The sequence below is a fragment of the Primulina eburnea genome, chromosome 16 (assembly GCF_022965805.1).
Source record: "Primulina eburnea isolate SZY01 chromosome 16, ASM2296580v1, whole genome shotgun sequence".
NCBI classification, from domain to species: Eukaryota; Viridiplantae; Streptophyta; class Magnoliopsida; order Lamiales; family Gesneriaceae; genus Primulina; species Primulina eburnea.
In genome coordinates this window covers 2236543-2250809 of record NC_133116.1, presented here as the reverse complement: position 1 = coordinate 2250809, position 14267 = coordinate 2236543, and the positions used below count along the sequence as shown (strand labels likewise).

The window sequence follows — 14267 nt, the reverse complement described above, 5'->3', positions numbered from 1 at the left end:
TGAGGAAAAAACCATAAAATCCTTGACCACATGACTTTTCTATCTAAAAACCTTATCTAATATATAATTTGATATATATGTGCATTATAGAATAATTTATTTGTCGATATTATTTGAAAAAATATATATCAAGCTATTTAAAAAAAATTAAATAAATTTGTGGTCATCAAGTGATTATGCTTGAAAAATAACTACCCCAGTGTGCTAATAAAATAAGAGTAAATTTTTTCACTTAATCTATATTAGTGAAACAAGTCTATTTATAATGAATAAGAAAAAAAAATATTTTTAGCAGAAAAAATAATGTTTTCATGGGTTTGGTCAGACAAATTCATCTCCAAAAATCGACCCACGACACGATCTTATTAAAGTTTTTTTGTGATAAATTAATCCATAAGTGGATTAAAATTCAAATCAACTTAAGTGGGTTTTTTTTTTAAATTTATGTAATTTTTTTTAAAAAAAATTCAAAAATAATGTAAAAAAAACATTTTCAATACTACGGCAAAATATTTTAGCGACAGAACATATATCTAAACCGCCGTTAAAATTAACATAGCGAAGGGTTTTAAAACCGTCGCACAAATTGAATTAAACCGTCGCTGTATTTGAATCAGCGACGGTTAAAATTTTAGCGACTGTTAAAAAACCGTCGCTAAATGCCAAAATACTGCGCATAATTCTATCAACAGGGTGCACATGTACGCCGCGGATAATCTTGAACTTTCAACGGCTTGCAACTTTGTAGCGTGCAATGTACGTTGCGGAAAGAGAATTTGCTCGCTGCGAAAAGTCATTTTTGTTGTAGTGAATATCTAGGAAAAAACATGGATGACTGACATATTCCGTCGTTTACGTGGACCAGCGTCCGTGTTTACGAAACAGTTTTGATAAATATTCCGTCGCTAAAATATTCCGTCGCTTACGTGGATCAGCGTCCGTGCTTACGAAGCGCGGACTGATTCATGGATGAGCGACTTTGGTTTGTTTGATCAACAGGATTTTCAGACTCCGTCTTGGTCGAACATACACAGTTTTACAAATTCGCTTAATGTTGGTCCGCAGCATATTGTACATGACATTCAACCACAGAATGATGTTGAGGAAAATGAACAACATTCAATTGAGATATCCCAGTCTTACGACATCTCCACAGTCCCAGGAAACACCAATTTTGGTTCCATGATCGTTTCAAGATTGGCATTATCACATGCGCAGCCTCTTTTGCTTGATAAGCCATGAAAAACTTTTTTTTTTTGATGAAATTATTGTCTGTTTTTTTCTCTATCTTCACTACAACAAAATGACTTTTTGCAGCGCGCAAATTCTCTTTCCGCAGCGTACATTGCACGCTCCAAAGTGGCAAGCCGTTGAAAGTTCAAGATTATCCGCGGCGTACAAGTGCACGCTGTTGAAAAATTATGCACAGTATTTTGGCATTTAGCGACGGTTAAAAAATAAGCGACGGTGTTTAAACCTTCGCTGATTCAATTTTACCGATGGTTTTGATATATATTCTGTCGAGCGCGGATTGCCGTAGTTTTGAAAATATTTTTTTTTTATATTATTTTTGATTTTTTTAAAATTATGTTATTTTTAAAAAAAAACCCAACTTACGTTCAACATGTATCAACTAACCACATTATAAATAGTTCATAAATCAAATTACGATATCTCTTATAATAATAATAATAATAATAATAATAATAATATTGATTTAATCATTAAGACATCATAGCATAACCTAAAACATGAACATGCTTCACCTCATTGAAATATCATATCGAATTAGTAGGTGAGGAGTTGGATATTTAATAGGTAAAAAAAACAGTGTCTATTTTTGGACCGGTATCTTGTTTGATTAGAATGGAAACAGAGGAAAAACAAAGGAATTAAATAATTATAATAAAAAGGACACAAATTAACAAATCGGCAGCCATAAATAATTGTTCCAATAATTCATTGAATTTAAATGGAATGTGTTGCATCGACAAATTGGTGGCTAACCTCTATTTATTTCAAGCCAACCACTTTTGTTTAAAATAGCAAGATTGTGTTTTTATCGCTAAATTATTTCTTGGATATTGGGTTTAATTTGGGATATTATCGGTTTTAAAAAAAAAAGTAGAGTAGTTTTGCAAATGCTTAAAAAAAACGCTATCCAAAAGAGCTTGGAGGAGCAAACTTCAGATAGAAAGGGAAAATAGTGACAGAGACTGAGCAAAAGCAGGCTTCTTTTTGTTGATGACAAGAATTGTGTTGTGTTCCACTTCCTGCTTGGAAACTCTTGATCGATCACATCTTCTTTCAGTGCAATTTAGTAAGCAGTTACGGGGTAAAGTTAAATATTGGCTTCATATGTTTCATTCGATGACCACGGTGGGGGCTGCCTTCCATCGTGATTATCGTCAGCTTAGTATGATTAATACCTGCATACAAGTGGATGCTTTGCTTCTTCCCACAGAATTGAAGTGTTTGTGTCGCGTTGACGCCGGTTTTCTGGATTTAGCTCTCGACTTTTGTCTCCTCGTTTCCAGGTTCTTTGCATTGAGTTTTTGCTGATTATGTTATTGCTAATGATGTTGATGATTGTATTGCTTTATGATTTGCCCGGATACAACCGGTATCATCCTGTATTATACTTTTTTTTATCTATTTATTTTATTTACGGATGAAAAAAAATGAAATGAACAAAGATCCAGAGGATCTCCTCACATAGAAAACTCGTGGGAACTTGTGAGAATATGAATTCCAGACATTTCACCTAAAATTTTGTGGGGAGCGAAAAAAATTTGGAAAAGGATCATGCACAATTGTGAAGTTAAGCATCCATAAAGTCTAAAAGACCCCTATCGTATGACTAAAATTCAGGTGATGAATGCACAGGAAAACTTCAAGAATGGGACAAACGAACGACAGATCTGCACAACTGTGAAGTTATTTACTCGTTCCAGGGAGAAGCGCATTTAACTCGGCACTTCCACCTCTCAATTTGTTTACAAACGACAAAATAACACAAGTCAACAGGAAATCGCCATAAATTATAGCATCACAACACAACATCCCACTCTCCCCAAACTTTTGACAGATTATTTCTGTATTTCCATCAAATACAACAAATACATAGCTTTTCTGAAATATTACATCTAGAGTGTTTCTAACCAAAACTACCAAATAAAAGTTGGATTCTGCAACTGTTCACAAAACTATAATACAGCGCGACAAAAAAAAGAGATTTTGCCGCAGAGGGTGTTCAAGATCAGCTATGACTACCTGCCTACATCCCTTTACTTCTCCATGTATCATCGTCTTTGATGATGCTTCCAGCTTGCAAACTGAACTGCTCGTTTTTCGCATAGTGCATTTTGATGGCAGCAACAGGGTCCGAGACGGTGGAACACTGGCCTCCAACAATAACCCCTCTTCCAATGTTCATTTCAACGACTCCTCTTGACTGCTGCTGCATCCCAGGGATGATATGGAAACCATTCTGTCTTTGCATCTCAGGGAATAGTATGGCTTGTGGATTTTTCATATTTATGGTGAAAGGCTGCTGCCCTTCTTGATACTTTAGATAATCTGCTATTCCATTGCTGCCACATAGATCCTTGGTCGAATAACGAGAGACACCATTCATAGGGCGGTCATTGCTAGCAACAATTCCATGTAATGGTGGATGCTCGATTTTCACGGCAGGAATGGTATAATTACTAAATGCTGCAGGATACTTGGTCAATAAAAGGGTCGAGTCGGGTATAGGAGGAAGCCCCGTCTTCATCCTGTTTCCATCCCAAAAGCTGAAATTTCTTGCCTGAATATCATCAAACTTTGACAGAGAGGAATCAAAGCTGACATTCTGTTCATTATTAAATTTCAGGCCCAGTAAGGCAGAACCTGGTTTGTGGTTCTGGCAATTATTGTCCTCAGTTTGTTGTCTACGAGAATTTTGTTTCTGTTGGGAGGGCACTAAAATCTTACCAAACAATTTGACATCACCATTCCCGGATGGTTTTTCAAAGCCAGATGAGCAACTGGGCTGGGGTCCAGAATGATCTACGGTATGGTCATGCACAGGATGTTGAGCTTCAAACATTTTACTATTATGTCCCGAACTATTACACTTTTTAAGCAAGGGCTCTGCATGATGTCCGGTTTGCAAATTTCCATCTGGCCGAGAGGCATTTTGATGCAGGACTTGTTTTTGGCAACCTACACACTCGTTTACCTCCTCATTCTGCATTGGCACAGAAATTGGGTATCCTCTGAGAATCCGAGAGGATTCAACATGATCTGACAGTGAGTGACCTGAGACATGCTGCTGGCAATCGCATGTCAGAGCAATATTCTGAGAATGGTCATCATAGGTGCCATTAATACCAACGGATGGCAATGCATTATGATAGGACAGCTTTTGATATTTAATTGGAACAGAAAACAAGGTTGACGACCTCAAGGATGCTATGTGACCATTCTGCGGCAAGGAGCGGGCATCGGATGTGTCTTCAGTAGTGCTTCGAAGAACAGCTTTCTTATGGCACGCAGAAACATTATCAACTTGCATGGAAGAATGCCCATCAACAGAAGGACAAGAGGCACTCTCAGTGCGCTGTGAGTCGGATGGAGTCTTCATCTGAGTCACTGGCCAATCTGTGCAACTTACTCCAGTGGAATTAGCATCTTTTTCTTCAACTTTCTGATCGGTTGATACATCTTCAGCTAACAAAAGATCCAACCCTTCATACTCTTTACCCTGAAGCCCGTCTGAAATCTCAATCAAAGTATTTTTCTCAGCCCCAGTTGATCCATTAGGCAGAGCATGGTCATCTGCTTGTTCAACTCCTGGCAATGATTCTTCAACAGAGGATACACCCGTTAATCCAATTTCTCTCATAGATACGGGAACATCAGTCACACCATTCTGTCCATTGACACCTGAAACAGGTTTATCAGCCAGTTGAGAATTAACCAACAACAAACTATTCACACCAAGTTCGGCATCCATGGGATCAGGGGTGGAATCCAACCCATTTAATTCCTCGCATTTCTTGGAATCAGGCTTCAAACTCAGTGTCCCTGATACAACATTAGACATATGACTTGACTTTTGGTCAGGAGATGGAAGGTCCTCTTCTGTCTTGGCCCCTGATCCCTCATTGTAAATATGGGAGCCAGTCTCCACAACACTGGCGTCTTCGATGTCACTATCACCTCCGTTAACGTCGCCAGAAACTGCATTATGAAATCCAGGCAGAATAAGATCCAAACCAAGACACTTCCGGGACTTACTAAAGAATACCTTGCACTGGTCCCTGGACTTTGATCTGACACAACGTGATATCATTCCAAAATCTTTGCCATAAGTTGACACAGCCTGAATAAAGATTGATTTCTCAACATCAGTCCAATCAGTAGGATCCATCTCCCCACAGCTCTCATCCGAGCACTCATCATCAACAATCTGAGTAATCTCAGTGTTGAAAGACCGCTTCATCGAAAAACCAACTCGCTTGCACCTTGAATCCTGATATCCATCCCCAGGGTCAAAAGAACTCGTGATGCAAGAACTCATAGCCTCAGATGATAAAGAACCACAAATACCAGCCAATACATCGGCAGCCACAGCTTCTCTCTCATTCCTATAAAAATCCAGACTGTTCGATCTCTGTGATTGATCATCGTAACACCTAGGTGCTTTATAAGCACTAGATGCACCCAAAGAAAATCTAGAAGCACCTTTCTGGTTCTCAATACCATCGGCATTAGCCGCAATTGCTGAAGCTTCACCAAGCATGTCTAGGGAAGCTGCCACTGCCTCACGATTCCATCTTTTCCCTGAGGCGACCAAGTATGTAGTACATTGGGACTTACTTCGTTTCACAGCTTCAGGCTTCTTTCTAGCTTTCTCAAAGCTATCCGATTTGTGGTTCTTGTAGTAGAACTCAACACAATCAGCTATTGTCTTATGATCCAAAAAAGATGCAATCTTCCTGAAATCTTTCCCAAAGATGGTAAGCTTGTCGATGAAGATCTCTTTCTCTGCATGTGTCCATGTGTTGATCATAGACCTTTCTTTTTCAACAGCACAAGGATCTTCCACCAGACCATTACTTGTAATAAACCTTGACATCTGCATCTCCTTCTTGTCCAAAATCAAAGCAGGCATCTTCAAAGCAGTTCTACAGGGTTTAAACGAGGATTCAGAAAGCAACCCACTAACAAAACCAACTACATCTTCTGCAGGAACAGTTCGAGAACTACTAGCTGCAAACATAATCAAGGAGAAATATTGAAATGTTAGGAAAGATCTGCCAATGTATAATCAATTTTGGATCCCAATGTATCCAGCAATTAGAGCAAATGCGAACAGATAGAATCAAGAGAATCACATAAACACAAGTTTACATAAAACTATGGAGGAAGCTGCAAATTAAACGGCATTCATTCCCATTAAGGAATAAAAGTATACATCTCATATCAATTTTCCTTGAATCCGGTGCATGGACACTACATTGTTGAGGAATATCACAACCCACACCAATAAAATAATTCATAAATCATTGAGCCCCCTCACATAAACTAGCAAGTAACCTACAGATTCCTATCACCTAATCTTTTCTTGCAGCCTGTGGATGTACTAAAGGATACGCACAACACAAATTCCCTCGATCATGGTACTCAAGCTTCAAATACTCCATCTAAGAATCACCCCAAAATTCACAATGAGAGATAGCACTAGCAACTGGGCACACGCAACACGTGTGACATAATTTATATTTCAAATGTTTGGTTTAACTATGAAATTTTCATAAAACTACATATAAAGAATTAATTTTCGTAAATGATAAATACATAAGAAACAACAATGTCATTTAAATAAAATTGATTATGAGAACGGAAGGAAAAAAAGATTTACAAAACAAAAATGAGATTCCTAAAAAATAGATTGATTCTCAAATCCAAGTAATTATAAAACAAAATCAATCGTTAATGTGATTAAATACGGCAATGGAAAGCATATCATGAAGCATTTGAATTGAAATGAGGTCGACGAAAATGCGGGATAATGGGAGAAGTTGTGGGAGGTTTGAAATTTACCAAAAAAAGGCTACAAAATCAAAGTAATAAAAACATATACGGGCAAAAGATGTTGGGGGTAGAAAGAGAAATTTTTTTGGTGTCACATGATGCACCAAAGCAGTTTTTCTAAGGATCTCAGACTTTAAAATAGTGAAGATAGTAAACAGTAAATCTTATGGGAAGCAAGACTTTAAAATAGTGAAGATAATAAAGATATTTAGATGACAAACAGTAAATCTTATGGGTAGCATTAGTTTGGCAAAATGTTTATGAAGACGAAAAATACAGCCTTTAGTACTTTCTTAAAACATAACTATGTAGGCCACCCTATCAAATCAACAATTCTATGTTTTCCTAATTTACAGCTATGAAGATAATTTTGCATCATTTATATATACAAAAAGTTTCACAGATTCCCAATTCTAAACTATGATGAAGGCTTTAAATTAAAGATTCTAAGCCTGACAAGAATGGAAGAGTAGAAACATGTGTTCCCATGATCCTAAGTTAGCATATTATCAAGAAAAACATAAACCAACATTAATAAGATAAAATGATGAGCAAAAACAGCATTAATTCTGTCCACACAGGACCCATGATTAAAAGAAAAACTGTACATTATCTGGTGGTGGCGTTCATCATACATGAATACTGAAATTCTAGAACCGTAATCGGAGGACAGAATATACAGAGAATCTACCACAGGCTAAACAGTAATACATTCCAATAAAATATATCCATAAATTAACTGATTTGGAATTGCTTCAAATTTAATGAAATGAATGCAGGCCAGAAAAGAAATCTAGATGCTGCAGATTATTAGATCATGCCAGAATCAGAATTAGGTTTCAAACTTTGCACGCCAAGTTCCTAACCCATAAATAATTCAATAACTAAGAAAGTTCTTTAACATTGAAATCATTTGTTGCATGATGTCACACAGGTACTGACACCATATTTTCTGGAACGACTGTTTGGCTACCTCTTTGACTTCAGAGAAAAGATACAAAAAAAAAAAGAACTTAATTTTGATGATTAATTAAAATATCACTTAATAACAGCATAAAAGGTATAAAGAAACATAACCATATCCCCCAAAAAGTGCTAATTTTTTAACAAATATCCCTCACGCTGCTTTCGGGTCAACAATTCTCATCAAATTTCAGTAACGAGTTAAAAATGGAAACATAAATCTTTTAACATCCACACATAAAGTCATATCCAGACAAACTAAATCACACAACTATGACACCAGTGGATAAAAACCACCCTCCAACAGCCAACTGATTGAATCCTATAATGAAGTAAATTTTCATATAACAAATTTCCCAATAATTGGAAAGAAGCTTCTATGGAACTTTTGACAAAATAAATTGGGGGGTCCCTTCACAGATATAAAAGAACAAAAATTGGGGTCTCTTCCTCAGCCACAGTACGAAAAGAGAACTTAGTTCCCATTATCATTAAAGAGTAAAACCAAAAATAATACAAATACCTTTCCAAGTTATAGAACAACTGAAAAAACGAAAATTCTAGATAATTTATAGCAGCAAGAGTGCGATAAGCAGAGAAAGCAGCCGGCATATTAAAGATTGGAAATTAGATCATAACATGAGAAAAAGCAAGGAAGTAAAAAGAAAACACAAGGGAAAGGTCATAAATAATTACCAAGCGAACAAGTTCCAGGCCGGCCATAACGATGCTTTTTATGCCCAACCAGGTCTATTTTCTTATGAGACTTTGCTTGAAGCTTCCTCACAGAAACTAGTCGGCCTTCAATCCAAAAATGCTGAAATAACTTATACTTGATTGTAAGAACCTTCTCCTTGAATCTGAGAAATTGTTTCCTCATATAATATTTCTTTTTAATCAGTGAGGGAACGCTTGCCAGGCAAGAAACTTTAGGTCCAGCCATACACTGTTTGGAAGGTAGTAACTTATTTAAGGCTTCAGAAGCTGCATTTGCTTGAACTCTATTTGAATCCAATATTGAATCATAAATATCCAACACATCATCATCCATAACCCTAGCAAGACCACTGCAACTATCAATGCGAGTCAGTTCACAGTAATCCGCATGACCAACGTTTTCCTCATCACAGAGACCATTGCCTACATATTTCTCATTCAAGTCACTAGGATTCTTGACATCCAAATTCACAAGACCTATATTATTTTGAGAAGGGTAGGCATCATCCCCAGATAGTGAAGCCTCAATATACTTAGAGGTTGCACTGCTTGGGCTATCAATATTCTCAGATTTTAACCTCACATGCTCATCTTCAACTGCACCAGGTGTATTTTCAACAATCGCGTCTCCAGACGAAACAAGATGCAAAGGAGTCGGTCCATGAATAAAATTGGAAGCTGTACCTTGTTCCTTGCAAGGTTTAAAGTGGAATTTTTGTGGTTGAAAACTGGGTGCATCTGAATGAGGACAGCTATCTCCAGGACCAGGTATCAATGACTTCAATTCACTTTCAAGCGAATCTATCTCTGTTACGGTGATCTCAAGTGCCTTTAATGCATCAACCTTCCATAACAACAACTTGTTCACCGAGTTAGCTCCGAGATAATTCGAACTCCTGGAACTTAGATCATCTGATTGTAACAAATCACCAATCAAAGAGCTGACACCAGCAAAAGACGTAAGCTCTAAGTTTTCTAGGTTAAAAATTGGTCCCTCGTTCGGATTCCGGGAAACAATACTAGGCAAACAGCTTAAATTAGCTGTGTAATGATCTACATTGACAGCCCTGTAGAATTCTTTCTCCTCAACACCTGTATTATTGAAAAAAGGGGTAAGCCAGCAAAAAAAGAAGATATTCACACGCAATGCATATTCTCTCGACAAAGAAAGGAAACACAAATTACTGTTTGAGTATATAACATCAAAAAGCCACTTCTCTCAAGAAAAAAAAATCAAATAACATTGAAGGTAAATGTTATCACAAATTCAGAATCCACACTGGTGGCCAATAACATCACATAATGACAAGTGAAGCAACACCCTAAGAGAGAAAGTAAAGCTCGTTGGAATGATTGCAGTTTGCACCATGACAGAGGTACATATTTTGCACCACAAACTATAAATATTAGCAATTTAATCATTTGCCATCTACAAGTAGTTGATTTTCCTAAACTTAGCCAACCAAAATTTAGATAAAATAGCCTGAGTAGTGAAATAAAAACATGCATAAAACACAGCATGAAGCACAAAGTAATACAAGGAAAGAAAACTAAGCTATAAAATTAACAATTACAGAGCAAGAAGTAATCAACATGGCATCCAATCACAAATAAAAGATTTTTAAATGCAATATCCGAAAGGAACTCAAACATGATCAATTCATGACAAAGAACATACTACCGTTGTGTTTTACTTCTTCGAACATACATGAACCATTCTTTGTCAATTTCCAATCCCGTTATATGCCTCTTATTGATGCATACCATACCCTTCATATTGTTTTTGCCACAGCTATAAAACAAAATGGTGGACAGGAGAAGAACCAAAAAGTAGCAAACTAAAGAAGAAACAGTCATGTGCATAGCAATGAAAAACACATCACCTGTAGATGAGCTACAGCCAACCGAAGATGGAGTTGCAGGTGAAGCAAAATCAAGAAAACCTGCAACCCTGGGACTCTTATCAAGCACGTTCATGTCATGAGATTGAACAGTTTCTTCAATGTTACTGAGGTTAATAACCAGTCCATTTTTTACTGCACCATCTTCAGGGCCATCTATTTTTTTCTTCTCATACTTAGCCAGTCCCTCGCCCCAGCCAAGTCGTGGTTTCTTCCTGGAACTAGTCTCTTCAGATGAAGCTGGAGCAGCAGTCATTACACAAGTAGTAGCCTCCGCGGTAGGAGATTGAACAGGCACCAGTTTCTTTTCCTGTACCTCAGCCACTATCTCAACAGAATCCACGCCCATACTCTTTGAGCTACTTGAGCAACTGAGACTAGATCCTCTCGAACATAAGCTCCCAGACCTTGACCACTTCAGAGGTTTCCAATCAATTGAAGCCAAGCATTTTTCTTTCTCTAATTTACCTGTGCTTTCCAATCCATTAGCACACAATCTATCCGAATTGTCACCATCCTTATCCTGCCGCTCTTTCTCTACAGGGAGAGATGGCTCCAAAGGGTTTATAGAATCAGATGGCTGAGAGAAATTCTCACTCTTCGGGCAGTTGGGAACACAATTGCTGTCATGAGTTGTTTTGTTGTTCTCCAGAAGCCTACTCTGATCATTAGTCTCGGTGTTGGGTCTACAAGGAGTTGATGCAGCAACAGGTTCCCAAGAAGTTGCTTTCCACTCTTTCTGGCTGAAGGACACCCTATTTTCTCTACTATTTCTGACATACCTTCCTCCATCACTGCAAGATCTGTAAGGCCGAAAATTCTCTTCTTCTAAGTTCCTGTCGCTGAATCTAGACCCAAAAGGCAGAAACGCATGACTACCCTCATCAGGATGCGTGTGCCAACCAGCTTGCTTACCTTGAGCTTCAGCGGAAAAATGCAAACCCACAGAAAGGTCAGAAAAAATCAACACAAGAAAAAATCTAGTTATCAGAAAGACATAATTTTTCTTCGTAAATTATTCCTGAATAGCACAGCGTGTTCAAATCCATCCAACAAATTAAACACCCTAATCATATAAAATGTTTCTATACATATCAGATCTAGTCAAAATATCCACCCGAACCCACCTAAAGATTCTAGGCAAAAATATGCAAATAAACCGGTCAAGGCTTCCCTCCTTTAAAAATTACTCACAGATATAACAACGTGAAAAGGCCTTTTTTTCATCGACGAATCAAGGGTTGAAAATAACGTTAATCATCAATCACCGAAAATTCCCCAAACCCGCTTCAATTACCTAGTTTTTCTGAAAATACAACTTAATTAAATAGCATACAAATATCTTGTTATCATCGAAAAATAAGAAACTTGAGAGACATCTCTCTTTAAAAAAAGAAAAAGAAAAAGAAAACCCTATTTGGTTGTAAATCGATAACTCACCAGGTGGGAGAGAACGAGTCCGGAAATCAGAGTACCAACGCTGCTGCTGCTGCTGCTGCTGATGGTGATAGTTTTGGTGGTACGAAGGCGGGTGAGCAGGCGGCGCGTTGTGATGTTGTTGGTCTCGCCATCTGGGAGACCCACCGCCTCCAAAGCCACCTCCAAAACGAGGGTCCGGCCCGGATCTCTCGTGCTTACGGAAATCTCTCCGATCCCACGGATATGGCTCCGGCGGCATCAAAATTCTACTCTACTTCTGCTGCTCCACTTAATCTCATCCAATACCTTACACAACAAACAGAAAACGGCAATTGAAGTAAATTAAAGGGCGAAAGGAAATCAGAAAAATGACAATTGGAGTCAATTAAAGGGTGAAAGGAAATTAGAAAAATTAGCAATTGGAGTCAATTCTAGGGTTCGAAAACAGAATTAAAAAAAAAATAAACAAAGAGTTCAGGAGCACACCTCCCCACGTTAATGCGAAGAATTCAAATTCTTGACTTCACACAAGGTGAAATTCGGAGGCGATAAAATACAAGTACGATAGAAAGGGGATAGGGTGGTGTTGAAGAGAGAAGGAAAGAGATGAGAGGACTTTCCTTTTTGTGTGTGTGTGTGGTTTCCTTTAATTTTTTTGTTTATTATTTTATTTTGTAAGAGAGAGGATAGAGACGTGGTGGTGAGGAGAGCAAATGGAGGCTGTACAATTAGGGTTTCAATCATGTGTGCTTACACGGTTGGCGCATATATATATTACATAACATATTTCTTTGTAATAGATAATAAATAATAAATAAATAAATAAAACTTAAAAATCGTGAGTTTAGAATAAATGTATACCAAATTAATATAAATCACGATATATTTTTATCCCATAACAATTTCATCTTTGGAGCAGGTATAACATAAATAATGTGAGTTCAAAAATGTTAGAGATTAAGAATACATATAAAAATAAAAATTAATAAAGTTTTTTAAAAAATATAGTTTTTCAAAATAAGAAAACTTCAATTTTAAAATAGATTAAATTTCAAACCAAAGTCACAATTTTTGGCCTAAATTATGAAGGTCAGCCTTAATTTACCGAAAAAGTGTCAAATTTACGTAATCAAATTGGAATTTTGTCTTGAAACATAAAAAAAATAAATAAATAAAATATGTTGTACCATAGTCACGTCGTATTTCCAAATTAATTGATTAGATTTGATTTTTAATCTATGATTTTGACCCCTTTTGACTTCAGATATTAGAAACTAGCTTCTTGAAGTAATTTGTTTTATATATATATATATATATATATATATATATATATATATATATATATATATATATATAATTGAAAGAAAATTTTGAGTATAAAGCATAAAGCTTGACTACAGAAATGTGGCGAAACTCCTAATGAGTTGTATCCATTTTTTTGAGTTAGATAGATTAGATAAAAATAAAATTAATCGTGGATGAGAGAATTTTCCCTACTGGATCCACGTTCTCTCTAAATTAATTAGGATTGGATATGGTTGGAGATTTTAGTCCAAATTTTTATGAAAACTTATCAATATTGCACATTAACGGCGTTCAAACTACATTAATCATATATCCAATGTCTCGTGATTTTATTTTGCTGCATCAATATCTTATGCGTTGAGATATGAATAATTAGATACATTAATATAGTATTATCTTAAAGATACTATTTCATTAACCGTCGAAGGTGTACCACAGCTATCGACAAACTTGTCGTTTTAACTTTTACTAACTAACGTCATTCCTTTTTTGGAAATATATATGTGCGTGTGTGAACAAATATAACTTTGTGACACGGTTTCAAGCAGTTATATTCAATAAATGTATTGATTTTATTCATATTTAGAGTGAAAATTAATTTTTTTTATATAAAATATAATATTTTTTATTCCTCAGATAAGGGATCGTTTCAAATAAAAAAAAATTTACATGTATACATATATGTTACAACTTTTTTTGAACAAGTAAAATCTTACAATTTTAAAATATTTATCGATTACTAAGAAAAACAAAGAAATAAGTTTTTACATTTATTAAAACAAAGTGACGGAGTTATTATTTATTTTTTCAAAAAAAGAAAAATTAGAAACGAATTTCAAGAAGGGTTTGACTTGAAGTCTGAAGATACTATATATT

General features: G+C 36.3%; 1 protein-coding gene and 1 long non-coding RNA gene across 2 annotated transcripts; one reads left to right on the top strand and one right to left on the bottom strand.

The window, feature by feature from the left end:
- The first annotated feature begins 1987 nt into the window (after nucleotides 1-1987).
- On the top strand, nucleotides 1988-3219 carry LOC140815890 (uncharacterized). The gene is made up of 2 exons (XR_012114468.1): nucleotides 1988-2537; nucleotides 2872-3219. It is a non-coding gene; the product is annotated as an uncharacterized lncRNA (long non-coding RNA).
- On the bottom strand, nucleotides 3069-12800 carry LOC140815888 (uncharacterized). Its single transcript, XM_073174907.1, has 5 exons — nucleotides 12573-12800; nucleotides 12108-12392; nucleotides 10650-11588; nucleotides 8746-9858; nucleotides 3069-6261 (listed from the first exon to the last, which is right to left on the bottom strand). The coding sequence occupies exons 2-5, from the start codon at nucleotides 12343-12345 to the stop codon at nucleotides 3278-3280; spliced, it is 5274 nt and encodes a 1757-aa protein (XP_073031008.1). The 5' UTR covers nucleotides 12346-12392; nucleotides 12573-12800; the 3' UTR covers nucleotides 3069-3277.
- Between the last annotated feature and the right edge of the window lie 1467 nt (nucleotides 12801-14267).

Excerpts from the sequence above, each read along its gene's own strand:
- LOC140815888 (XM_073174907.1), bottom strand. The coding sequence starts at position 12,345 with ATGCCGCCGGAGCCATATCCGTGGGATCGGAGAGATTTCCGTAAGCAC. Across the intron at positions 11,589-12,107 it reads GACTCGTTCTCTCCCACCTG|CTCAAGGTAAGCAAGCTGGT; the intron begins GTGAGTTATCGA and ends TTTCCGCTGAAG. Across the intron at positions 9,859-10,649 it reads TGGCTGTAGCTCATCTACAG|GTGTTGAGGAGAAAGAATTC; the intron begins GTGATGTGTTTT and ends TCAATAATACAG.